Here is a 27,992-nt window from a genome sequence, read left to right as displayed (position 1 = left end):
CGGGAATCAAACCTGGGACCCTGGAGCTGTGAAGCAATTGTGCTAACCACTATGCTACCGTGCTGCCCACGGTTGAAGGATGGGTTCCACAATTGTTGGGATTTATTCATCATGCACTTTCGGGAGTTGGTTACCATTGACTGTTGAGGGAGAGGAGAGGTGTTTCGGGCTTTTTATTTGTTTTGGGGTTATCTTATTCTGAAAATGTTGAAAATTTGTTGAATAAAAATACTTTAAAAAAGAAAAATTTCGCTGGCCATGAAGATTTGGGACGTTTTTAAGGTGCTGTAAATTGTTGGAGAAATAGTCAGCTTTTATAACTCCTGCCTCTGCATGCCCTTTTTCATTCTCAGGTAGTAGAACCTGGAAAATGCCAACGGCTGGAACCAGTGCTGGGACCACCGTCCCCTCAGAATTTGCCAGGACTCACTGAGCGACTGACAGCACAGCGAGGGATGGCCAGTTCCCTGGAGGAATCCTGGCCCTCAACTGAGAGTAGCACCGCGGTGACGCCTGAGGAAGTGGAGGGCGGTCAGAGCCGGGCAGTGTCAACAGGAAGATTGTTGGCATCGCACGAGGCACTTCGCACAGATGCAGACTGGTCAGAAAGTCCAAAGGACGTCCCCATGGAGAGTTCGATCATAGCCAAGTGAGTGAGAGCAGCATTAACTTTATAAACCAGTCTGACATCCCTCATCTGGAATATCGTGGGGTAGAGAGTGCGGGAATCAGTCAAGGTTCTTGCTCCTGGTCTCTGTCCAGTGATTCCTGGGTTAGAGAGACAGAGGAGAAATCGGCCAGGATTGCTAGTCCTGATCACTGTCCAGTGATCCCGGGATTAGAGAGAGAAAGAGGGAAATTAGCCAGGATTCCTGCTCCTGATCACTGTCCAGTGATTCTGGGGTTAAAGCGGAAGGAGAAATCAACCAGTGTTCCTGATCACAGTGTTATGATTGAATGGAGGGACAGGCTGAATGGGCCTCCTCCTGCTCCTGAGCAACAGGCTAGCGTGGGGCTGAATAGGCCACCTCCAATTCCTGAGCCAATTGGAGAAAAGGAAGTAGGTTGGAGCATAAAGTACAGGATTGTTTCAGATCGTGGATGGAGTGTGTTCAACTGCTTCATACTGCTGTGCAGCATGAGTGGGAAAGGTTTTCTCAATCCTCCAGCTGTTTTTATGCACCCAGGTACATCCAGCGATTCCGACACGGCCAACCCTTGAGCCGAGAGGACCGAGAGAGTGCTGCTGCTGAACACTACAGGGAAAACGCTGAGTTCTGGTGGCTCATCAACTCTCCTCCAAGCAACTCCACACCCACACAGGATACAAAACAATTCAGCCAAGGTAATCCCTTCCTGACATTTACTCCAGCAACAACAACAGCAATCTGCTCGGTATTCAATCATCAATCGATTAGATTCCAGTCTGTAACTCATTCCCAGGTATCTGTTATTCTATAAACCACAACAAACGCCTTGATTCGATCTGTAACCTACTCCTGGGTATCTGTTATTCAACATATAAACCACCCTGAACACCTCGATTAGATTCCATCAGTAACTCACTCCCGGAATCTGTTATTCTATATATAAACCAGCGTGAACCCCTCGATTAGATTCCAGTCTGTAACTCACTCCCGGGTATCTGTTATTCTGTATATAAACCACCCTGAACACCTCGATTAGATTCCATCAGTAACTCACTCCCGGAATCTGTTATTCTGTATATAAACCACCCTGAACATCTCTATTTGATTCCATCAGTAACTCACTCCCGGAATCTGTTATTCTATATATAAACCAGCGTGAACCCCTCGATTAGATTCCAGCCTGTAACTCACTCCCGGGTATCTACTATTCTATATATAAACCCCCCCCCCCCCCCCAACACCTCAATTAAATTCCTGTCTGTAATTCGCTCCCGGGTATCTGCTATTCTATATTAAACCCCCCCCCCCCCCCCAACACCTCAATTAAATTCCTGTCTGTAATTCGCTCCCGGGTATCTGCTATTCTATAAATAAACCACCCTGAACACCTCGATTTGATCCCAGTCAGTAACTCCCGGGTATCTGTTATTCTATACGTAAACCACCATGAACCCTCGATTAAATTCCAGTCTGTAACTCACTCCCAGGTATCTGTTATTTATATATAAACCGCACTGAACCCTTTGATTGATCAGCTTTATAATTTGGAGAGAATGGAGATTGTGGGAGGATAATCAAGTGGTCAAAAACTCCTGACTCGAGGGCCGTTGTTGGTTTGTTACTAAAGCTGGTGATTTTTCATTTTGTTGTATCAGCTGTCCCTCTTGATCCCTTGTTATTTGTGCTGTTGCCCACAGATATTCGCCCTTTTAGCACTGAAGGGGGGGTATTTGGAGATCATTCACCACTGCAACTGTCTAGATTCGGATCTTTGCCCGGGAAGATTTCATTGCCCAGCCTTCCTGACTCAAGTGTGGATTTACTGAAGAGTGGACTGCACCCGGGGGTTAGTATTATAATCAGTCTGTGACTGGAACTCTCAGGATTCAGGGCACCATTGGAGGAGAGAGAGTATTACTGTGCTATGTCTGTCTGTACAGCGTACAGTGCACTACTGAGTTTGGGATAGCACCTGAGAGAGTACGCGCCTCACAATCCATCACTTTATCAATAGAGTAGGCGCTTCACTATTCCTTGGAGATGTCTTGATTAGAGAGAGAAGGGAAATCAGCCGGGGTTCCTGCTCCTGATCACTCCAGTGAATCTGGGTTGGAGAGAGAGAAAGAGGAAATCAGCAAGGGTTCTAGTTCCTGATCAGTGACCAGTGACTCCTATGTTCAAGGAAGAGTGGAATTCAGCCAGGGTTCCTGCTCCTGATCCTTCAGTTAGAGAGAGAGAGGAAATCAACAAGGATCCCATCCCAGCTCCTAATCACCGTCCAGTGATCCCTGGGTTGGAGCGAGAGAGAGGAAATCAACAAGGATCCCATCCCAGCTCCTAATCACCGTCCAGTGATCCCTGGGTTGGAGCGAGAGAGAGGAAATCAACAAGGATCCCATCCCAGCTCCTGATCACCATCCAGTGATCCCTGGGTTAGAGAGAGAGAGAGAGGAAATCAACAAGGGTCCCAGCTCCTGATCACCATCCAGTGATCCCTGGGTTTTAGGGAGAGAGAGGGGGTGAGGGGAAAGCAGCCAGGGATCTGATGGGTTAGACAGATTGCCCCTACTCGTTGGGGAGGAGGAGGTGGTCTGTTGACTCTGGCTGTGTGTGAAATTGATGTGCTCGCTTCAGTCAGCTGGCCTAGCTCTGCTGGTTCACTGCTGTTAAAAACTGCCACTGGGGCTGGTTTAGCACACTGGGCTAAATCACTGGCTTTTAAAGCAGACCACGGTAGGCCAGCAGCACGGGTTCAATTCCCATACAGCCTCTCCGAACAGGCGCTGGAATGTGGCGACTAGGGGCTTTTCACAGTAACTTCATTTGAAGCCTACTTGTGACAATAAGCAATTTTCATTTCATTTCCAGGGAGAAGCTTCCCAGCTGGAGCCCCTTGACCAGGAGACTGTTCATCTCCAGGAGCGAGCAAATCGCCTGCTGGAGCGCAGGTAGGACACTGCGGCAACAGAGCGCCACTCCCACTGGCAGTGCGTGTAGGGAGAGTGAAGGTTCTATTAGCTGGTACCCTTGGGGAGCCCTGTCAAATAGTCCCCCCACCCGCCACACTGCATTCTCTGCCCCAATCTGAAGCTTCTCCTGATACCTCCGAGTGGGCCAGGAGCACATGAAGCTCTTGGTCACAATGATTGTGAGAAATTGAATGTTATGAGAAGGAGAGACATTGTTGGCATTTCCTTACCATAGCGAAACAAACGGGGAACAATAGATTCCCCGAATTCGCAAACAGCACCACACATGAATCTATGTTTTCCATTGTTATATATTATACACTTGTCTTATTTCATGAATCCCAAAAGGTACGTCTGCAGGTGCAGCAAGTAATTAGGAAGATTGCACACAAATAGACTGCATTTGCAAAACCAAAACAAAATGCCTGCTGTTTTCTGTGATTGGTCAGCACTTGCTGGAAAATTTTGTGTGTGCTAATGGCTACACTAACAACCAATTTAAGAGCTTGTGATGCAGCTACAACACAGAACTACAAATAGCATAAGCAGCAAGTTATAAACCGAGCAAAGCAATTCCACAATGAACACATCAGATTTAAGCTCTGCAGTCCTGCCACATGCAGCTGTGAATGGTGGTGGAAAATTAAACAACTCACTGCAAAAGGAGGCTTCACAACTATCCCCATCCTCAATGATGGAGGAGCCCAGCACATATGCGCAGAGGACCAGGCTGAAGCATTCACAACAATCTTCAGCCAGAAGATTGAGGTGGTGTTTGCTAGAGCTGTTGGGGAGGGTTTAAATTAATGTGGCAGGGCGATGGGAACCAGTCGGAAGGTAGTAAACCAGGGACAGAAACAAAAGGCAGTAAGGGGGAAAGTGTAAGGCAGAGAAGCCATAGTCAAAAATCAAAAAGGGCGACAGTACAAGGTACAGTGATTGAGGGGAGCTCAGTGAATAGGCCCAGTAATACTAAAAGGAATAAAATTGGAAGTAAAAACATAAATGGTAAGCGACGCAGCACATTGTTACATAAAGATATGGGTTCAACGACAAGGAAAATTAGAAAAGTTAAGAGGAAATATAACTTAGGAGAGGTTACTGATCGAGGTGTTAAGATTCAAAACAGAGGTATAAAAGCCAACATAAGTGCACTTAACCTGAATGCTCGTAGTATTCGGAGTTGATGGCGCAAATCATCATGAATGACTATGATTTAGTGGCCATTACTGAAACATGGTTAAAGGATGGTCAAGACTGGGAGTTAAATATCCGAGGGTATCAAACTATTCGGAAGGACAGAGTGGATTGTAGCTCTGTTATTTAAGGATGACATCCGGGCAATAGTAAGGGTTGACATCGGTGTTATGGAGGATAAGGTTGAATCCATTTGGGTGGAAATTAGGAAGAGTAAGGCGAAAAAGTCACTGATAGGAGTAGTCTATTGGCCACCAATTAGTAACATTATGGTGGGGCAGGCAATAAACAAAGAAATAACTGATGCATGTAGAAATGGGGGATTTTAATCTACATGTTGATTGGTTTACCAGGTCGGTCAAGGCACCCTTGAGGAGGAGTTTATAGAATGTATCCGCGATAGTTTCCTAGAACAATATGTAATGGAACCTACGAGGGAACAAGCGGTCCTAGATCTGGTCCTGTGTAATGAGACTGGATTGATTAATGATCTCATATTTAGGGATCCTCTCGGAAGGAGCAATCACAACATGGTGGAATTTAAAATACAGATGGAGGGTGAGAAGGTAAAATCAAACACTAGTGTTTTGTGCTTGAACAAAGGAGATTACAATGGGATGAGAGAAGAGCTAGCTAAGGTAGACTGGGAGCAAAGACTTTATGGTGATACAGTTGAGGAACAGTGGAGAACCTTCCAAGCGATTTTTCACAGTGCTCAGCAAAGGTTTATACCAACAAAAAGGAAGGATGGTAGAAAGAGGGAAAATCGACCGTGGATATCTAAGGAAATAAGGGAGAGTATCAAATTGAAGGAAAAGGCATACAAAGACTGGGAAATCTTTAGGGGGCAACAAAGCTACTAAAAAAAGCTACAAAGAAGAGTAAGATAGATTGAGAGTAAACTTGCTCAGAATATAAAAACAGATAGTAAAAGTTTCTACAAATATATAAAACAAAAAAGAGTGGCTAAGGTAAATATTGGTCCTTTAGAGGATGAGAAGGGAGTTTTAATAATGGGAGATGAGGAAATGGCTGAGGAACTGAACAGGTTTTTTGGGTCGGTCTTCACAGTGGAAGACACAAATAACATGCCAGTGACTGATAGAAATGAGGCTATGACAGGTGAGGACCTTGAGATGATTGTTATCACTTAGGAGGTAGTGATGGGCAAGCTAATGGGGCTAAAGGTAGACGAGTCTCCTGGCCCTGATGGAATGCATCCCAGAGTGCTAAAAGAGATGGCTAGGGAAATTGCAAATGCACTAGTGATAATTTACCAAAATTCACTAGCCTCTGGGGTGGTCCCGGCGGATTGGAAATTAGCAAACGTGACACCACTGTTTAAAAAAGGAGGTAGACAGAAAGCGGTAATTATAGGCCAGTTAGCTGAACTTCAGTAGTAGGGAAGATGCTGCAATCTATTATCAAGGAAGAAATAGCGAGGCATCTGGATGGAAATTGTCCCATTGGGCAGACGCAGCATGGGTTCATAAAGGGCAGGTCGTGCCTAACTAATTTAGTGAAATTTTTTGAGGACATTACCAGTGCAGTAGGTAACGAGGAGCCAATGGATGTGGTATATCTGGATTTCCAGAAAGCCTTTGACAAGGTGCCACACAAAAGGTTGCTGCACAAGATAAAGATGCATGGCATTAAGGGTAAAGTAGTATCATGGATAGAGGATTGGTTCATTGATAGAAAGCAAAGAGTGGGGATTAATGGGTGTTTCTCTGGTTGGCAATCAGTAGCTAATGGTGTCCCTCAGGGATCAGTGTTGGGGCCACAATTGTTCACAATTTACATAGATGATTTGGAGTTGGGGACCAAGGGCAATGTGTCCAAGTTTGCAGATGGCACTAAAATGAGTGGTAAAGCAAAAAGTGCAGAGGATACCGGAAGTCTGAAGAGGGATTTGGATAGGTTAAGTGAATGGGTTAGGGCAGAGGTGGGCAAACTTTTCCGTGCAAGGGCCACATTCAGAAATTCACAATTCACAAAGGGCCGCATAGTATATTAAGTAAAATATTTACTTCACCCGGTTATGATTCTGGGCGCCTCATATAGAACATAGAACAGCACAGAACAGGCCCTTCGGCCCTCGATGTTGTGCCGAGCAATGATCACCCTACTCAAGTCAACGTATCCACCCTATACCAGTAAGTAACCCAACAGCCCCCCCCATTAACCTTAAAAAAACATTTTTTTAAAAAAAAAATTTTTTAATGACTTGGTGGGCCGCAGAAATACCTTTGGCGGCCCGCGGGCCGTAGTTTGCCCACCCCTGGGTTAGGGTCTGGCAGATGGAATACAATGTTGACAAATGTGAGGTTATCCATTTTGGTAGGAATAACAGCAAAAGGGATTATTATTTAAATGATAAAATATTAAAACATGCTGCTGTGCAGAGAGACCTGGGTATGCTAGTGCAGGGATGGAGTTTAAGACTAGGGAGGTTATGCTGCAATTGTATAAGGTGTTAGTGAGGCCACACCTGGAGTATTGTGTTCAGTTTTTGTCTCCTTACCTGAGAAAGGACGTACTGGCGCTGGAGGGTGTGCAGAGGAGATTCACTAGGTTAATCCCAGAGCTGAATGGGTTGGATTACGAGGAGAGGTTGAGTAGACTGGGACTGTACTCATTGGAATTTAGAAGGATAAGGAGGGATCTTATAGAAACATATAAAATTATGAAGAGAATAGATAGGGTAGATACGGGCAGATTGTTTCCACTGGGGGGTGAAAGCAGAACTAGGGGGCATAGCCTCAAAATAAGGGGAAGTAGATTTAGGACTGAGTTTAGGAGGAACTACTTCACCCAAAGGGTTGTGAATCTATGGAATTCCTTGCCCAGTGAAGCAGTTGAGGCTCCTTCATCAAATGTTTTTAAGATAGAGATAGATAGTTTTTTGAAGAATAAAGGTATTGAGGGTTATGGTGTTCGGGCCGGAAAGTGGAGCTGAGTCCAAAAAAGATCAGCCATGATATCGTTGAATGGCGGAGCGGGCTCGAGAAGCCAGATGGCCTACTCCTGCTCCTAGTTCTTATGTTCTTATGTTAAGTGTCGAATAGAAGATCCATCTGGGTCTCCTCCACAGGGCCCCAGCATCACAGATGTCAGTCTTCAGTCAATACGATTCATCCCATGTGATATCAAGAAATGGCTGAAGGTACTGGATATTGCAACGGCTATGGGCCCTGACAATATTCCGGCAATAGTACTGAAGATTTGTGCTTCAGAATTGCCGCATCCTTAGCCAAGCTGTTCCAGTACAGCTACAACACTGGCATCTACCTGGCAATGTTGAAGATTGCCCAGGTGTGTCCTGTACACAAGAAACAGGACAAATTTCTGCTCTATCGGTCTAATGTCTATCATCAGCAAAGTGATGGACTCACCAGGACAAAGACAAGAATACCAAATTCAAACTATCACCAACAATTTATACTGCAGGAGAAAAGGATGCTGATTGGTTGGCAAGACAACTCTGGCCGATGTGTTGCTGTGGAGAAAGCAATGGGGAAATCACGGCTCCCCGGGTAATTCAACAAAGATGAAAGACCTGAAGAGATTCCGTTTGTTTGCAGACAATGGATCCCTGTGTGCAAATGTGTTACTTTGAGCAAGCATAAATCAGCTACTTTTAAAAAATTAATTTCTGGATGTGGGCGCTGCTGGTTAGGCCAGCATTTATTGCCCATTCCTAGTTGCCATTCAGGTCATGAGTTGCCTTTTTGAACCACTGCAGTCCTTGAGGTGCTGTTAGGGAGGGAGTTCCAGGATTTTGCCCCAGCGTCAGTGAAGGAGCAATGATATATTTCGAAGTCAGGGTGGTGAGTGACTTGGAGTAGAACTTCTAGGTTGTGGGCTCCCAGGTATCTGCTGCTCTTCTTCTAGATAGTGTTCGTGGGTTTGGAAGGCACTGTCTAAGGAACCTTGGTGAGTTATTGCAGTGCATCTTGTAGATGGTACACACGGCTGCCATTGTTTGTTGAAGGTTTGGTGGAAGGTTTCAATATTTGTGGAAGGAGGAGCAATCAAGTCGGCTACTTTGTCCTGGATGGTGTCGAGTTGCACTCATGCAGGAAAGTGGATAATATTCCATTACACTCCTGCCTTTTGCTTTGTCGATGGTGGAGGGGCTTTGGGAAGTCATGAGATGAGTTACTCGCTGTAGGATTCCTAGCCTTTAACCTGCCCTGGTAGCCACAGTATTAATATGGCGAGTCCAGTTCAATTTCTGATCAATGGTAACTCCCAGGATGTTGATTGTGAGGGATTCAGCAATGGTAATTCCATTGAGTGTCAAGGAGCGATGGTTAGATCTCTCTTGTAGGAGATGGCCATTGCCTGGCACTTGTGTGATGCAAACGTAACTTGTCACTTGTCAGCCCAGACTGGATATTGACCAGGTCTTTCTGCATTTGGACATGTACTGATTCGTTATCTGAGGAGGCGTGAATGGTGCTGAAAATTGTGCAGTCATCCACAAACATCCCCACTTCTGACCTTATGATGGAAGGGACATTGTTGATGAATCAGCTGAAGATGGTTAGGCTGAGGAACTCCCACAGTGATGTCCGGGAGCTGAGCTGATTGACTTCCAACCACCACAACCATCTTCCTTTGTGCCAGGTATGACTCCAAACAGGACAGAGCCTCCCTGCTGGAGGGTACCATTAATGGTTTCCCCTATCCTCTGGAACTGTAACTCTCAAACTGTAGAGATCGCCCTCAACCCTTCAACCTCTTCCATCCCTTCCCTTGACCAGACTGTTGTGGGTACCCCTCCAGCTGCTGAGTCAGAAGCTCATCAACTCAAGACTTCTGAATAAAATTCCAAACACACTACAGTGTGGTATGGAGAGAGTTGCCCTGCTGGAGGGTCAGTACTGAGGGAGTGCTGCACTGTCGAGGGTCAGTCCTGAGGGAGTGCCACACTGTCGGAGGGTCAGTCCTGAGGGAGCGCTGCACTGTCGGCGGGTCGGCATTGAGGGAGTGCCGTACTGTCGGCGGGTCGGCACTGGGACCCTGAGGGTATTTGTTTCTGTCTGCTCTTGTAGCTGTTGTTTGTCTCCTTCTTCCTGTGTAGTGAGTCCTCCTCTAGCAGCGCCATAGCTGTCAGTTCAGACGGGGTAGGATCTCCATCAGTCTCCGATACTATCGAGGGGGTGTCACTCAGGCCCACCTGTAGCCCACTTTGTGAACCCACTGCTGGTCGGCCACGCATTTCAGGCACATCACTGCAGAGAGGTAAGAAATAACTCTGCTGTTTGCATTTATACTTCTGTTTAATTGCTGAAGGGGAGGATGTGGGCGTGATTCTGCAGCATGATCCCTGTAATTGGTTCCTTCTGTCCTCTGCAGGTGATATAACAGTGAAGCAGGTTCCCACTGTGCCGAACTCTCTCTACCCTGTTCGTGTGCCAGCGCTCAGTGCCCTCCCCGAGGACGACATCCTGTACCAGTGGCGACTGCAGAGGAAGATGGAGGCAGCAAGAGAGAACCAATGGCCCTTGCTGCCAAAGAGGAAATCGCACTCCCCTCCTGTCCGCCTAGACAGACCAGTAAGAGCAAATACTTCCTCTTTAGCTGCTTATCTGAGCACCTGGGGCAAGGTGAGGTTTAGACTAGGAACTCTGAGCTGACTGACGTGGCTGCAAATCATCACTCAGCCTTTGGATGTTCCTCATTTCCTCCCCCCACCAAGGCCTCAAAACCTGAGTGAGGATTCCCCCCCCCCCCAAACATATATTCCTGGAAATCTTGCCCCTTTTGAGAGTTCCTACTGAATCTGCTTCCACCACCCTTTTGGGCAGCACCTTCCAGATAACAACTTGCTGTACGTAAAATAAAAATTCTCCTCATCTCCCCCTCTTGTTCTTTTCCCGATTCTCTTCAATCTGTGTCCCCTCTGAGCCTCCTGACGCTGAGAAACACTTTTTCTCCTTATCAACTCTATCCAAATCCCCCCCCCCCCCTCATGATTTTGGACATCTCAATTCAATCTGCCCCATAACCTTCTCTGCTCTGAAGAGAATAATGCCAGCTTCTCCCAGCCTCTCTGCATGAACTGAAATCCCCTCCTCCCTGGGAACGTTCCAGTAAATCTCCCCTGCATCCTCTCCAAGGTGCAGACATCCTTCCCAAAATGTGAGGTGCCTACAATTGGACACAGTACTCCAGCTGAGGCAGAACCGGTGATTTAATAACACATTTATTCTGTTTACAGATTGGGTGTGATGAGGATGCGCATGAGGACAGGATGATGGTGATAGTACCCTCCCCTCAGAGCTATTGGAAAGGGGACGAGAATCCTTCCGGAGCCCCCACACACTGTGTGAAGACTAAGCCTGTCGTTGGAGCTGCTGTCAACAAGCCTGCGTTGACGAGAGAGCCAGTGTCTGCAGAGCCACTGCCTGTACATGGCCCAGTATGTCTCCAGCCAGCTGGAGATGGTCAACACTCTGACCCGGACGTCATGGAAACAGGACAGGGTGAGGGGGGAGGAGTAGAAAGAGGGCCTGATCCCCTCCGAGGCTCAGCGGACAAGGGGCAGAGCATAGCGGAGAGGATCTCCAGCCAGAGCTTAACTGAGGGAGGGCAGCATTCAGCAGGGGCGGTCGTGGGAAAACTGTTAGGCCGGGTGGCTCGTCCCGAGAGATGTCCGAGCAATGCCACCGAGCGGAGGGGGCGCAGATACCAGCGCAGCTGCGATAAACGTGGGCAGAACCATGGGAGCAAGATCTGCAGCACGACATCTTCAACACTTCCGCAGTTCCAGAAGCCAAGCAACAGCGAGCTGCAGCTGGGCAGTCGCTCGCTCCTTGCCCCCAGGAGATACCGGTCAGACTTGGGACAGGAATCATCCAGCGATGAAGCCTGGAGCCCTTCCCCTGACAGTCCGCATGCAGGGATCGTGCACGCAGCAAGAAAAGGAGGGCCGGGATCCTGCGCACAGTCGAATGTGCATCATGTGTTGGGACAGGTGCTGTCTTTAATTTTTTTCTTTTATAAACGTAGAGTACCCAGGGTGCCACTGTGCTGCCAGGTGGTCACTGTTGTAATGTAGGCAATCAAGATGCCACAAGTAGGGCGGCACGGTGGCACAGTCGTTAGTTCGCACTGCCGCGGGTTCGATCCCAACTCCTGGTCACTGTCTGTGTGGAGTTTGCACCTTCTCTTTTTAAAAAAAAAAAAACATTTTATTAAGGCATTTGTAAATTTTTAACAACAATTTCAAGAGAAAACACAACAAAGTATAACCCCCCCCCCCGAACCAACAACCACACTCAGCCAACATGGCTTACATACACAGTTCCCCAGTAATCCTCCTCCACTTACTAATCCCGCCTCAACCATCCTACCTCCCCCTACCCCTTTTCTTTTTGTATCTACTGACAGCTTAATTTGCTCCGAAGTCGATAAACAGCTGCCGACGCCGGGTTAAACCTAACGTCAATCCTCTCAGGGCGAACTTGATCTTCTCAAACCTGAGAGACCCGGCCATGTCACTAACGGTTAGTGACTAACCCATACCCCCGATTTTGGGGGCTCCAGGTCCCTCCACGCCAATAAGATTCATCTCCGGGCTACCAGGGAGGCAAAGGCCAAAACGTCAGCCACTCCGCGCCACTCTTGTCTTTGGTAACCGTGGACATGACATCGGCAAATTCTTGCCAGAATCCCCTAAACTTCAGACACGCCCAAAACGTGGACGTAATTCGCAGGCCCTCCTGCACACTGCCCACACCTATCCTCCACCCCTTCAAAGAACCTGCTCATACGGACCACAGTCATATGTGCCCTGTGGATACTTGAATTGTATCAGGTTGAGCCTGGCACACGACGAGGACGTGTTAATCCTACTCAAGGCATCCTCGCACAATCCCGCCTCTAATTCCTTGCCCAACTCTTCCTCCCATTTTCGCTTTACCTCCCCATCAGGCTTCCCTTCCATTCCATGAGCTCTTTATAAATTTCCGAGACCTTCCCCTCCCCTACTCCCGTTTTTGACACTACCTTGCCCTGGATCCCCTGGGCGGTAGGAGCAGTAAGGTCAAAACCTGCCTCCGTGCAAAGTCCTTCACCTGCAGATAGCAGAACACATTCCCACCTGGCAGTTCAAACTCGGCCTCCAAGCACGGAAAGCTGCGTCAATAAACAAGTCCCCTAACAGCTCAATCCCAGCTCGCTGCCACCTCCGAAATCTCCCCATCAAGTCCCCTCGGGCATAAACCGGTGATTTCCACAAATTGGAGCCCATACCGATGCTCCCTACACTCCCATGTGCTTCCGCCACTGTCCCAACACCCTCAAAGCCGCCACCACCACCGGGCTTGTGGAGTACCGAACCGATGAGAACGGCAGAGGTGCCATTACCAATGCCCCTAAATTTGTGCCCCAACACGATGCTGCCTCCACCCGTTCCCACACCGACCCCTCCTTCACTACCCACTTCCTGATCATTGCTATGTTCGGCACCCAATAGTAGTTCGGAATAAAATTCGGTAGGGATAGGCCCCCCCCCCCCAAGTCCCGCTCCAGCAGCACCTTCATTACCTCTGGGGTTTTAACCGCCCAAACAAACCCAGAAATCACAGCATTCACCCTCTTAAAAAAAGCTTTCGTAATAACAATAGGCAGGCACTGGAATCCGAACAGAAATCTCAGGAGAACCATCATCTTTACCATCTGCACCCTCCCCGCCAGTGACAACGGGAGCATATCCCACCTTCTAAAGTCCCCCTTCATCTGCTCCACTAACCGAGCCAAATTCAACTTGTGTAGCTGCTCCCACCCCCACACAACTTGATTCCAAATACCGGCAACTCCCTCCTACCACGTTGAATGACATCCCCCCTCAATCTCCTCTCCTACCCCCTCGCCTGAATTGCAAAGATCTCGCTTTTGCCCATATTCAATTTATACCCCGAAAACCAGCCAATTCCCCTAGAATTCTCATAATCTCTCCTATCCCCCCAGCGGGTCAGAAATATACAAGAGTAGGTCGTCTGCATATAACGAGAACCTTGCTCCACCTCGACCACCCCCCCCCCGCACTGTCCCCTGCCAGCCCTTTGACTCTCTCAGCGCCACCGCCAGTGGCTCTATGGCCAAGACAAACAACAGTGGGGAGAGTGGATAGCTCTGCCTCGGTGCAGCTTAAAATAATCCAAGCTCACTCGGTTTGTCCGCATGCTTGCTACCAGAGCCTGGTACAGCATCCGGACCCAGTCCACAAACCCTGTCCAAACCCAAACCGCCCCAGGACCTCCCACAGGTATTCCCATTCCACCCGGTCAAAGGCATTCTCTGCATCCATGGCAACCACGACCTCCAGCTCCCTACCCTCGGAGGGCATCATGATCACGTTTAAAAGCCTTTTGACGTTGGCCGTTAACTGCCTCCCTTTCACAAATCCTGTCTGATCCTCCCCTATCGCCCCTGGCACACAATCCTCTATTCTCGAAGCCAAGATCTTGGCTAACAATTTGGCGTCCGTATTCAGAAGGGAGATTGATCTGTATGACCTGCATTGTTCTAGGTCTTTTTCCCGCTCCAGGATAAGGGAGATCGAGGCCTGTGACATAGTTGGGGGAAATACCCCTCGCTCCCTAGCTTCATTAAACGCCCTTAAAAGTAAGGGCCCCAGCACCCCTGAAAACATTTCATAGAACTCCACCGGGTACCCGTCCGGACCTGGGGCCTTACCCGACTGCATAGCCTCCAACCCCTCCACTACTTCGAACAGCCCAAACGGAACCCCTAGGCTCTTCACCAACTCCTCTTCCACCCTCGGAAACTCCAGTCCCTCCAAAAACCGCCTCATCCCCGCCACCCCAGCTGGGGGTTCCGACTTGTACAGCCTACTATAAAATTCCCGAAACACTCCGCTCACCCCCACTGGGTCCAAGATCGTGTTCCCCCCTCTATCCTTCACTCTTCCTATCTCTCTAGCTGCCTCCCGTTTCCTTAGCTGGTGTGTTAACATCCTGCTGGCGTCTCTCCATATTCATACACCGCCCCTCTGTCCTTACTCAACTGCCCCACCACCTTCCCAAATTGCATCTGTGGGTTCTGCCGCTCCTTCAACAACCTCGCCTCCGGGGCCTTCGAATACCTCCTATCAACCTGAAGAATTTCCTTAACTAGTCTCTCCCTGTGTGCCCATATCGAGGTACCTCTCTCACCACTGGCTTCAATGCTTTCCATACCGTGGCTGCCGAAACCTCCGCCTTATCGTTTAGCTCCACAGACCTCTGAATGGCCTCCCTCACCCGCGCACACGCCTCTTCCTCCACTAATAGTCCTACATCTATTCTCCAGTGCGGGCGCTGCCCCCCCCCATCTTACTCACCCGTAAATCCACCCAGTGATCCGACACTGCTATTGCCGAGTACTCAGCAACCACTACCCCCGCCAACAACGTCCTATCCATGATGAAAATGTCAATCTGGGAATACAATTTTTGTACATGGAAGAAAAAAGAAAGAAAACTCCTTCGACCTCTGCCGCCCAAACCTTCACGGATCCACCCCTCCCATCTGTTCCATAAACCCCTTTAGTTCCTTTGCAGCCGCTGACACCCTCCCTGTCCTCGAAGTCGACCGATCCAGCCTTGGATCTATAATCGTATTGAAGTGTCCCCTCCCACCAATGATCAGTCGATGTGAGTCCAGGTCGGGGATCTTCCCCAACACCCACCTCATAAACTCTACATCCTAGTTTGGTGCATAAATGTTCACCAGAACCACCGGCATCCCCTCCCAATTTCCCGCTCACCATAACGTATCTGTGCCCCGAGTCCGCCACTATGCTTCCCACTTTAAACGCCACCCGCTTATTAATCAGGATCGCTACTCTCCTTGTTTTAGAATCTAGCCCCGAATGGAATACCTGCCCTACCCACCCCTTCCTCCGCCTAGTCTGATCCACCACCCTCAGGTGTGTCTCTTGCATCATTACCAAGTCTGCCTTTAAGCTTTTCAGATGCGCGAACACACGGGACCTCTTGACTAGCCCATTCAGCCCTCACGTTCCATGGTATCAGCCTGATCAGGGGCAAAACACCCCCCCCTCCCCCCAGGTCAATCAGAGCCCTTTCTAGGCCAGCCCCCAGCCTGTGTCATCGACCCCTGCCCTGTTGCCATTCGTCAGTCTCTCCCCTGTCAGCAGACTTCTACCCCACCTCCCTCCCCCTCCCCCTCCACCCCATAACAAAATAACCATCCCAACCCCCATCAACAAACTTATCACCTGCTTGCCCCCCCACTGCGCTTCCGTGAGCTAGTCCACCCTGCTAGCCTGGCAGCCCCCGCCCATGGCGCCAAGCATCCTACCCCCACACTGATCCCCCCCCCAACTGCCCGCTCGACCATCCTCTCTGTACAAACTTTACAATTCCCAACAAACACAAAGAATCAAAAGCAACCCAACATCCCCCATTAAGAAAAAAACAGACTCAAAAACAGAACAGAGCAACGCCCCCAAACAGTACAAAAGTGGTCCCTACAAACCAGAAGAAAATCAAAATACAGAATATGAACACTCCCTCCAGAGTTCAACATCCTCCTTCTGTTAGTCCATTGTCTCTGATAAAGTTCATCGCCTCTGGCGATCCAAAATAGAGTTCCTGGCCCTCATACGTTATTCACAGATGTCCTGGGTACAACATGCCGAACTTCACCCCCTTCTTAAAGAGGGCCAACTTAACCTTGTTAAAGCTCGCTCTCCTTTTGGCTAGCTCCGCAACCAAGTCCTGATAGATACGCAGCTCGCTGCCTTCCCATGTACAGCGCCTCGTCTGCCTGGCCCACCTCAGAATCTGTTCCTTATCAAGGAACCGGTGCGCTCACACCAACATCACCCTTGGCACTCCCTCAGAACTGACCCTCTGACAGTGCAGCACTTCCTCAGTACTGACCCCCTGACAGTGCAGCGCTCCGACAGTACTGACCCTCTGACAGTGCAGCGCTCCGACAGTACTGACCCTCTGACAGTGCAGCGCTCCGACAGTACTGACCCTCTGACAGTGCAGCACTCTCTCAGTACTGACCCTCTGACAGTGCAGCACTCCGACAGTACTGTCCCTCTGACAGTGCAGCACTCCCTCAATATTGACCCTCTTGACAGTGCAGCACTCCCTCAGTACTGACCCTGAGAGTGCAGCACTCCCTCAGTACTGACCCTCTGACAGTGCAGCACTCCCTCAATATTGTCTGTCCGACAGTGCAGCTCTCTCTCAGTACTGACCCTCTGACAGTGCAGCTCTCCCTCAGTACTGACCCTCTGACAGTGCAGCACTCACTCAATATTGTCTGTCCGACAGTGCAGCCCTCCCTCAGTACTGACCATCTGACAGTGCAGCTCTCCCTCAGTACTGACCCTCTGACACTGCAGCCCTCCCTCTGTACTGACCCTCTGACAGTGCAGCTCTCCCTCAGTACTGACCCTCTGACACTGCAGCACTCCCTCAGTACTGACCCTCTGACACTGCAGCACTCCCTCAGTACTGACCCTCTGACAGTGCAGCACTCCCTCAGTACTGACCCCCTGACAGTGCAGCACTCCCTTAGTACAGACCCTCTGACAGTGCAGCACTCCCTCAGTACTGACCCTCTGACAGTGCAGCACTCCCTCAGTACTGACCCTCTTGACTGTGCAACGCTCCCACAATACGGATCCTCTGGCAATGCAGCACTCCCTCAGTACTGACCCTCTGACACTGCAGCACTCTCAGTACTGACCTTCTGACAGTGCAGCGCTCCGACAGTACTGACCCTCTTGACAGTGCAGCGCTCCCTCAGTACTGACCCTCTTGACTGCAACGCTCTCACAATACGGATCCTCTGGCAATGCAGCACACCCTCAGTACTGACCCTCTTTTAGTGCAATACTCCCTCAGTACTGACCCTCTTTTCGTGCATCACTCCCTCACTACTGACCCTCTGACAGTGCAGCACTCACTCAGTGCTCATAATGCGACTGTTGTTTGGATGCTTCTGTCATCTGGCCTCAGGATGATTTATTTGCCCATTGACGATGGTCATGTTTATACATCATTCTAATAGATCTGTCTGTCATTCTATCCCAGGTTGTCTCTGAGAGGATGTTCTCTCCTCCTGCTTCAAAGCAACTGGCCAGTAAAAAGCCAAAGTCATCCAGCCAAGCTAGGAGGGAACATGTGCCACCTCCACCCATTCCTGGTATCTGCCAGGCCCCTCAGGCTGTAACACAACTGCTTGAGGAAGCTGAAGGTAACAATACTGGGCAGTCATTTGGAATATATATATTCTAAAATATTGAGGTGTCACCTATCTCGCTCCAGGAACTGTACAGCATGGGGTTAGATACAGAGTAAAGCTCCTCTACACTGTCCCCATCAAGGACTCCCAGGACAGGTACAGCACGGGGTTAGATACAGAGTAAAGCTCCCTCTTCACTGACCCCATCAAACATTTCCAGGACAGGTACAGCACGGGGTTAGATACAGAGTAAAGCTCCCTCTACACTGTTCCCATCAGACATTTCCAGGACAGGTACAGCACGGGGTTGAATACAGAGTAAAGCTCCCGCTACCCTGTCCCCATCAAACACTCCCAGGACAGGTACAGCATGGGGTTAGATACAGAGTAAAGCTCCCTCTTCACTGTCCCCATCAAACATTTCCAGGACAGGTACAGCACGGGGTTAGATACAGAGTAAAGCTCCCTCTACACTGTTCCCATCAAACATTTCCAGGACAGGTACAGCACGGGCTTGAATACAGAGTAAAGCTCCCGCTACCCTGTCCCCATCAAAGACTCCCAGGACAGGTGCAGCATGGGGTTAGATACAGAGTAAAGCTCCCTCTACACTGTCCCCATCAAACACTCCCAGGAGAGGTGCAGCACGGGATTAGATTCAGAGTAAAGCTCCCTCTACCCTGTCCCCATCAAACACTCCCAGGACAGGTACAGCACGGGGTTAGATACAGAGTAAATCTCCCTCTATATCGTCCACATCAAACACTCCCAGGACAGGTACAGCACGGGGTTAGATACAGAGTAAAGCTCCCTCTATACTCTCCCCATCAAACACTCCCAGGACAGGTACAGCACGGGGTTAGATACAGAGTAAAGCTCCCGCTACCCTGTCTCCATCAAACATTCCAGGACAATTAAAGCTCCAAAACTGTACTTCCGTTGAAACCTCCAAGTGGCCTATTTTCCACTTTTGTCCTCCTGTAGAATCTTGGAGTGATGTTCTTTCTCTGCTGATTGGTCAGTTGTGTGCAGTCAGCTCAGGCTGAGTACAAGACTGCCAATCACATTTCACACTCGAGTCTTGTCACAGTCAGACTGGGCTGCAGATGAACAACTCCATGTTGCCTAGGTACCACAGTTCAGCTCAAAGATCTGGCAAGTGAGATTGCTACGCCACTGTTCTCCATTGTCTTTTGTCTTCATGCTGAAGAGGGTGCTGAAATACAGAGCTTGATCCCACACAGGGCTTGCTGGGTGAGTGTAGCCAGGCAGGGCCCTCCAGTATTTGAATATCAGTTTATTTCCCTTTTGCAGAATCGGATGGTGTGGAGTTTGAAGAGGACTTGTTGCTTCAGGTGCTGAGACAGCAGAGAGACTGGGTCAAACAGCAGCTCCGGTACGTCCTTTTCCAATTCCTGCAGACTTCCACCACCCCGACACCAGTCTAGGTGGAGACCCTCTTTGGAGTGTTTTGGGTAGCGAAACACATGTGCCCACCTCCTCCTCCTCTTCTCCCCCCCTCACACACACACACCACGCTCCCCACTTTGTTCACCATGTATTTTCCTGTCATGAGGGAGCTTGGTCCTGCCCCTGGTTTGTGTATCTGTGCAGGGTCCTCCTTACGGAGCAGGCCCCTGTGCTTTCACTTCTTCGAATGAAGTGCCCACTGCACCTCACTGTGTTTGGTACTGCCCCTCAAGTGACAACCCGAGACACAAACTCTTTAATTCAAGCTGCACTGCCAGAGGCTCATTATTGAGGGAGAGCCGCACTGTTGGGAGTGTCAGTACTGTGCTGGTGGAGGATCAGTGCCGAGGAAAAGCCGCGCTGTCGGAGGCTCGGTACTGAGGGAACACCGCGCTGTCAGAGGCTCAGTGTCGAGGGAGAGCTGTGCTGTTGGAGGGCCCGTACCGAGGGAGCACCGCGCTGTCGGAGTGTCCATACCCAGGGAGCGCCACGCTGTCGCAGTGTCCGTACCAAGGGAGCATCGAGCTGTCGGAAAGGTCCGTACCGAAAGATAGCCGCGCTGTCAGAGAGTGCATACCCAGGAAGCACCATGCAGTCGCAGGGTCTGTACCCAGGGACCGCCGCGCAATCGGAGGATGCCAAGAGAGAGCCGCGCTGTCGAAGGGACTGTACCCAGGGATCGCCGCGCTGTCGCAGGGTCCATACCAAGGGAGAGCCGCGCTGTCGGAAGGTCTGTACCCAGGGAGTGCCATGCTGTCGCAGGGTCCATACCGAGGGAGGGCCGTGCTGTCGGGTCGGAGGGTCAGTACTGAGAGATCGCCGCGCTGTCGGAGGGTCTGCACCCAGGGATCGCCGCGCTGTCAGAGGGTCCATATCGAGGGAGGGCGGTGCTGTCGGAGGGTCAGTACTGAGGGATTACCGTGCTGTCGGAGGATCTGTACCCAGGGAGCGCCAAGCTGTCGCAGGGTCCGTACCGAGGGAAGGCCGTGCTGTCGAAGGTCAGTACTGAGGGAGAGCCGTGCTGTCGGAGGCTCAGTACTGAGGGATTGCCGTGCTGTCGGAGGGTCAGTACTGAGGGATTGCCGCGCTGTCGCAGGGTGCATACCGAGGGAGGGCCGTGCTGTCGGAGGTCAGTACTGAGGGAGAGCCGTGCTGTCGGAGGTCAGTACTGAGGGAGAGCCATGCTGTCGGAGGGTCAGTACCGAGTGTTATGGGCCAGGGTTTAGAGAACCCCAAAGTGTATCATGGAATTCACCTGACCCACAACCTTTACTAGATTGTGGTATGGGGAGCACACGGCCCACTCTCCAGGTGTGGTGCAGCAGAAATGGAAAAGTATTGTTGAAAACAAAACAATGTTTATTCTATGAACTCAAGTTAAACTTTTTAAAACATACAGTGAACATCTTAGCAACCATCAATTCAATTACAACCCCCAAAGAATACAACACTAAGTAATGCTTAATAACTTCCCAAACAACATCCAGAAGACAAAAGAAACACCTTTTAACAGAAGCACATCAGGTTTACATTCACTACTGATAACATTTTTTAAAAAAATAGAATTTTTATTGGAATTTTTTACAGAAAATATAAAACATAACGACAAACAATGAAATACAACAAAATAACCCATAATAACCGTACCACCCCCAGACCGTATCGACGCATGTATCCCATCCCCCACCCCCCCAACTCCAATGAACAACAAAAGAACTTCAAAATAAATTTAAATTAAATAAACAAACATAGTCATCGTCTCCCCCCCCCCCCCCCCGGTTGCTGCTGCTACTGTCCCCGTACCCTATCATTGAGCCAGAAAGTCGAGAAAAGGTTGCCACCGCCTAAAGAACCCTTGTACCGACCCTCTCAGGGCGAATTTGACCTCTAGCTTAATGAAACCCGCCATGTCATTGATCCAGGTCTCCACGCTTGGGGGCCTCGCATCCTTCCATTGTAGCATTGTAGAAGATCCTTCGCCGGGCTACTAGGGACGCAAAGGCCAGCACACCGGCCTCTTTCGCCTCCTGCACTCCCGGCTCCACCCCAACCCCAAAATTCGCGAGTCCCCATGCTGGCTTGACCCTGGATCCCACCACCCTCGACACTGTCCTCGCCACCCCCTTCCAGAACTCCTCCAGCGCCGGGCATGCCCAGAACATATGGGCATGGTTCGCTGGACTCCCCGAGCACCTGACACACCTGTCTTCACCCCCAAAGAACCTACTCATCCTTGTCCCAGTCATGTGGGCCCGGTGCAGCACCTTGAATTGGATGAGGCTAAGCCGCGCACACGAGGAGGAAGAATTAACCCTCTCCAGGGCATCAGCCCATGTCCCGTCTTCGATCTGTTCCCCCAGTTCCCCCTCCCACTTAGCTTTCAGCTCCTCTACTGACGCCTCGTCCGCCTCCTGCATAACGTTGTAGATATCAGATATCTTCCCCTCTCCGACCCAGACCCCCGAAAGCACCCTGTCGCTCACCCCCCTCGCGGGAAGCGAAGGGAATCCCTCCACCTGCCGCCTAGCAAATGCCTTTACCTGCAGATACCTGAACATGTTCCCCAGGGGGAGCCCAAATTTCTCCTCCAACTCCCCCAGGCTCGCAAACCTCCCATCAATAAACTGGTCCCTCAGCTGTCTGATGCCCGCTCTGTACCAACCCTGAAATCCCCCATCAATGTTCCCGGGGACGAACCTATGGTTCCCCCTCAACGGAGCCTCCATTGAGCCCCCCCCTTCTCCCCTATGTCACCTCCACTGCCCCCAAATCTTGAGGGTAGCCGCCACCACCGGACTCGTGGTATACCTCGTAGGAGGGAGCGGCCACGGCGCCGTTACCAGGGCCCCCAGGCTTGTATCTCCACAGGACGCCCTCTCCATCCGTTTCCATGCTGCCCCCTCCCCCTCCATTACCCACTTGCGCACCATCGACACATTGGCCGCCCAATAATACCCCGAGAGATTGGGTAACGCCAGCCCCCCCCCCCATCTCTACCCCGCTCCAAGAAGACCCCCTTCACCCTCGGGGTCCCATGCGCCCAAACAAAGCTCATGATGCTGCTCGTAAGCCTTCTAAAAAAGGCCCTAGGGATAAAGATGGGCAAACACTGAAAAAGGAACAAGAACCTCGGGAGAACCGTCATTTTGACGGACTGCACTCTACCCGCCAACGATAGCGGCACCATGTCCCACCTTTTAAATTCCTCTTCCATCTGCTCCACCAGCCTGGTAAAATTAAGCTTATGGACAGTCCCCCAACTCCTGGCCACCTGCACCCCCAGGTACCTGAAACTCTTCACTGCCCTCCTGAAAGGGAGTCTCCCAATTCCCTCCTCCTGATCACCCGGGTGTACTACAAATACCTCACTCTTGCCTAAATTTAACTTAATTCCGCTAACAGCTCCATCACCCCCGGCATTCCCCCTTCTGGATCCGCCACATACAACAGCAGGTCGTCCGCATACAGCGATACACGATGTTCCTCCCCACCCCGCACCAGACCCCTCCATCTCCCTGACTCCCTCAACGCCATAGCCAAAGGTTCAATCGCCAGTGCAAAGAGCAAGGGGGACAGGGGGCACCCCTGCCTGGTCCCACGGTAGAGCCTAAAGTACTCCGATCTCCTTCCATTTGTAACTACACTCGCCATCGGAGCCGCGTAGAGCAGCCTCACCCATTTGATGAATCCCTCCCCGAATCCGAACTGCTCCAGCACCTCCCACAGGTACCCCCACTCAACTCTATCAAACACTTTCTCCGCATCCAGCGCCACCACTATCTCCGCCTCCCCCTCCACTGCCGGCATCATAATAACATTTAGCAGTCTCCGCACATTCGTGTTGAGCTGCCGTCCCTTGACAAATCCTGTCTGATCCTCGTGTATCACCCCTGGCACACAGTCCTCTATCCTGGTGGCCAGGATCTTCGCCAGCAACTTAGCGTCAACATTGAGGAGCGAGATAGGCCTGTATGATCCACACTGCAAGGGGTCCTTATCCCGCTTTAGGATCAGAGAGATCAGTGCCCGCGACATCGTCGGGGGCAAAGCCCCCCCCTCCCATGCCTCATTGAAAGCTCGCACCAACATGGGGCCCACCAGATCCGCATACTTTTTATAAAATTCCACCGGGAACCCGTCCGGCCCCGGCGCCTTACCTGACTGCATTTGTCCAATCCCCCTGACTAGCTCCTCCAACTCTATCGGCGCCCCCAGCCCCTCTACCAGCTCCTCTTGAACCCTTGGGAACCGTAGCCTGTTCATGAAGCTCTCCATCCCCCCTCTCCCCATCGGAGGTTCTGACCGGTACAGTTCCTCGTAGAAGTCCCTAAAGACCCCATTTACTTCTGTCCCCTTCTGCACTACATTCCCACCCCTATCCGTCACTCCACCAATTTCCCTAGCCGCATCTCGCCTGCGGAGCTGATGCGCCAACATCCTGCTCGCCTTCTCCCCATGCTCATATACCGTGCCCTGCGACCTCCTCCACTGTGTCTCCGCCTTTCTGGTGGTCAACAAGTCAAATTCGGCCTGCAAACTGCGCCGTTCCCCCAGCAACCCCTCCTCCGGTGCCTCCACGTATCTCCTGTCCACATCCAGGAGTTCCCCCACCAGTCTCTCCCTCTCCTTCCTCTCCCTCCTTTCCCTATGGGCCCGGATGGAGATCAGCTCCCCCCGGATCACTGCTTTCAGAGCCTCCCAGACCATCCCCACCCGGACCTCCCCCGTATCATTGGTATCAAGATACCCCTCAATACTTCCCCGGACCCTCCTACACACCTCCTCATCAGCCAGCAGCCCCACATCCAGGCGCCAGAGCGGGCGCTGGTCCCACGCCTCCCCCATCTCCAGATCAACCCAGTGCGGAGCATGGTCTGAAATCGCTATGGCCGAATACTCTGCATCCTGCACCTTCGGGATCAATCCCCTGCTCAGGATGAAAAAATCTATTCGGGAATAGACCCTATGGACATGGGAGAAAAAGGAATACTCCCGCGCTCTCGGCCTCCCACACCTCCAGGGATCCACCCCTCCCATCTGGTCCATAAACCCCCTCAGCACTCTGGCCGCCGCTGGTCTCCTACCCGTCCTTGAACTGGACCGGTCCAGTGGGGGATCCAGCACTGTGTTAAAGTCTCCCCCCCATGATCAGGCCCCCTGCCTCCAGGTCCGGAATGCGGCCCAACAAGCGCCTCATGAAGCCGGCATCATCCCAATTCGGGGCATATACATTAACCAGCACCACCTTCTCTCCCTGCAGCATACCCTTCACCATAATATATCTGCCCTCCTTGTCCGACACCACCTCAGCCGCCTCGAACGCCACCCTCTTCCCCACCAGGATCGCCACCCACCGGTTCTTCGCGTCCAATCCTGAGTGAAAAACCTGCCCCACCCACCCCTTCCTCAAACGGACCTGGTCCGCCACCTTCAAGTGGGTCTCCTGGAGCATAGCCACGTCCGCCTTCAGCCCCTTCAGATGAGAAAATACCCTGGTTCTCTTAACCGGCCCATTCAGCCCCCTCACGTTCCAGGTAATCAGCCGAATCAGAGAGCAACCTGCCCCTCTCCCCTGCCGGCTAGCCATAGCTTATCGACTGCTCGCCCCGCCTGACCCGTTCCCCATGGCGATAGCGCCTCTCCTCTACCCCCCCCCCCCCCCCCCCCCCCCCCCGGCCCACGCCAGCCATTCCAGCCGCGACGCACCCTCCATGGTACTTCCGTGAGTCAGCTGACTTCTGCTGACCCGGCAGCTCCTGCCAAAACCCATCTCCTCCCGGCATGGGGTCATCCCCCTCTTGCCACACCTCCTTGGCACCGCTTCAGTGCGGGAAAGAAAACCAGTAGAGGCCACACCTCCAGCTCCGCCCCCCCTGCCCCGCAGCGCGGACAACCAGAGGAAAGCCCGCGCTTTCACACTGCCACACCCCACCCTTCCGACGCAGCTCCTCAAAATCCAGTTTCACCCCAACCCCCGGCCCCGTACAGAAGAGAACGTATAAAGCACATACCCCCAACGTTCCCCACACCCATACCCAACAGACAAACCCACCCGGAAACAGTGCAAAAAGAAAAGCAGCACAAAAAAAATACGTGTCAAAATTGAAGAACAGCAACAGCGAAAACAGCAACGGCCATAGTGTGTCCCCAGATCCTAGTTAGAGTCCAGTTTCTCCGCCTGTACAAAGGCCCACGCCTCCTCCGGGGACTCGAAGTAGTGGTGCCGGTCCTTATATGTCACCCACAGACGCGCAGGCTGCAGCATTCCAAATCTGACCTGCTTGGCATGCAGCACCGCCCTCGTCCGGTTGAACCCGGCCCTCCGCTTTGCCACCTCCGCACTCCAGTCCTGGTAGATTCGTACTACCGAATTCTCCCACTTGCTGCTCCTCTCTTTCTTGGCCCAGCGCAGCACACACTCCCAGTCACTAAATCGATGGAACCGCACCAGCACCGCCCGCGGGGGTTCATTTGCCTTAGGCCTCCTGGCCAGCACTCTGTGAGCTCCCTCAAGCTCCAGGGGCAAATGGAAGGACCCCGCTCCCATCAACGAGCTCAACATCGTGGTCACGTACCACGGGAGATCCGACCCCTCCAGCCCCTCCTCCAGGCCCAGGATCCTCAAATTCTTTCACCTCGTGCGAATGTCCAGCTCCTCCAAGCGGTCTTGCCACTTTTTGTGAAGTGCCTCGTGCAACTCCACTTTCCCCACGAGGACCACGGCCTCCTCCTCCCTCTCAGCGGCCTGCTGCTGCAACTCCCGGATAGACACCTCCTGGGCCGCCTGAGCTCCAAGCAGCTTGTTGGTAGTCGCATTCAGTGAGTCCAGCAACTCAGCCTTCAGCTCCGCAAAACAGTGCAGAAGAGCAGCTTGCTGCTCCTGCGCCCACTTCCACAAGTCCTCGGGTGTTCCGCCGGCCGCCATTTTGTCCTTCTTCCCCCGCTTTTCTTGTGGAGCTGCTGCAGCCTTTTCCTTTGCCCCACTCCGGGTGAGCACCATAAATTATGGGGAATGCTCCTCTAGACACCTTCCCCCACCGGGATTCGTTGCGACAGCGCCGTTTGGGGCTCTCAAATTGGCCCAAAAGTCCTTAAGTAGCGGGAGCTGCGGTGCAGCTTAGCCGCAACTGCAAAGCCGGTTTTCTGACCGCTCCACTCCTAGTCCAGGCCATCCACCAGTGGAGAATCTGAGAAGGCGTGTTCCCACACGGGGAAAATTCCAAACAGCACCACTACGAGCCCTTAAAAGAGCCCCAAAGTCCGAAAATAGTGGGAGCCACTGAACGTGCGGCTTAGCTCCGCATCACCGCTACCGGAAGTCCGTCTCCGCTTCTTCAATGGCCTTGGTGAGATCTTTTCACAGTTCTTCGCTCTGCTGCTAGAATTCAGCTTTCATAAAGGCCCTCAGGTCAGCTTGAGACCTATAAGCTGGCCCTTCCCCCGCTAGCATGCTTGCAGAGGCTTTTGTTTGTTGCTGTTCAGACAAATCTTGCACTGTTTCTGAGGGTCTGATAACCAAGAAACATCCTATTCCTGGGGGAAAATACTCCTTGAACATTCACCCACGCCTTTTCATCGAAATTCCAACCCGTGCTGCCCAAAAAAGAGCTCTTTTCTGCAACCTTAGGCAGGAGCTGCCTCTGTGTGCTCACTCACTTCATGATGCACACCGGAAGTCCCTCCACTACTGATAACATTTATAATTCTGAATTCACCAAATGATCAAGAGATAGTCTTTTCATGGCAGAGAGATCAACAATACACATGCTCTGTCTGGCTTCAGCTCCAACACTGAAAATAAAACTAAAACATACCCTGTAGCAAACAGCCTAAAACGAAAGTAAAAAGCTGACAGACAGCCTGGCTCCACCCACACTCTGACATCAATGATAAACACCCATTTCTTAAAGGTACATTTCTTAAACACCCATTTCTCAAAGGCACTCTCTCATGACATGAGGGATCACTGCGCTGTCTAAGGGTCAGTACTGAGGGATTGCCGCGCTGTCTAAGGGTCAGTATGATCCCTGAAACCAAATTACTGAAAAGAGATGATGGGTGACATTATCTCATTGCTGTTGGTGGGATCATGCTGTGCGGCATATATCTGTCACATCTCCTCTCTTACAACAGTGATCTCACTTTAACAATGTCTTTTACTGGCTGAGGAGCTTGAGACGCTCTGAATGCCTGTTGGTAACCTAAGCTTTATTGCTGCTTTTGTTACAGGGAAGCTGACACGAGATTGATGATGCTGAAGGACCACGGTGGAGACCCTCTGACTGACCAGTAACTCGGGTGTTACCCCAGTCTCAAAGGACACACCTGGCAATTTGAGGTCTCAGATATCAAGATACAGCTGAAAACCAAGTGGGGTTTATGTGTACGTGTGTCTGTCTGTTTGAAGTTAAATAGTTTTGAACGTTCTTTTAAGAGATCATTCTATTACAGAGATAATATCA

At 51.1% G+C, this 27,992-nt stretch overlaps 2 protein-coding genes across 2 annotated transcripts in view; both read left to right on the top strand.

Annotated features, from left to right (window-relative positions):
* The first annotated feature begins 31 nt into the window (after positions 1 to 31).
* Positions 32 to 27,992, top strand: proser3 (proline and serine rich 3). The gene is made up of 10 exons (XM_038812983.1): positions 32 to 649; positions 1,188 to 1,345; positions 2,348 to 2,496; positions 3,519 to 3,598; positions 9,906 to 10,066; positions 10,181 to 10,380; positions 11,046 to 11,801; positions 17,910 to 18,072; positions 19,375 to 19,456; positions 27,760 to 27,992. The coding sequence occupies exons 1-10, from the start codon at positions 456 to 458 to the stop codon at positions 27,821 to 27,823; spliced, it is 2,007 nt and encodes a 668-aa protein (XP_038668911.1). The 5' UTR covers positions 32 to 455; the 3' UTR covers positions 27,824 to 27,992.
* Positions 27,847 to 27,992, top strand: part of LOC119974221 (rho GTPase-activating protein 32-like) — a 223,389-nt gene continuing 223,243 nt past the window's right edge. The window contains exon 1 of the mRNA XM_038812981.1: positions 27,847 to 27,913. The gene's annotated coding sequence lies outside the window, so the exon portion shown is untranslated. The remainder of the gene's footprint in view (positions 27,914 to 27,992) is intronic.

Source organism: Scyliorhinus canicula, chromosome 12, assembly GCF_902713615.1.
Source record: "Scyliorhinus canicula chromosome 12, sScyCan1.1, whole genome shotgun sequence".
Classification (NCBI taxonomy): Eukaryota; Metazoa; Chordata; class Chondrichthyes; order Carcharhiniformes; family Scyliorhinidae; genus Scyliorhinus; species Scyliorhinus canicula.
The sequence above is the reverse complement of the archived record's forward strand: the minus strand, read 5'-3'. Positions and strand labels throughout refer to the sequence as shown.

Excerpts from the sequence above, each read along its gene's own strand:
- proser3 (XM_038812983.1), top strand. The coding sequence starts at position 456 with ATGGCCAGTTCCCTGGAGGAATCCTGGCCCTCAACTGAGAGTAGCACC. Across the intron at positions 3,599-9,905 it reads AATCGCCTGCTGGAGCGCAG|TGAGTCCTCCTCTAGCAGCG; the intron begins GTAGGACACTGC and ends CTTCCTGTGTAG. Across the intron at positions 10,067-10,180 it reads AGGCACATCACTGCAGAGAG|GTGATATAACAGTGAAGCAG; the intron begins GTAAGAAATAAC and ends TGTCCTCTGCAG.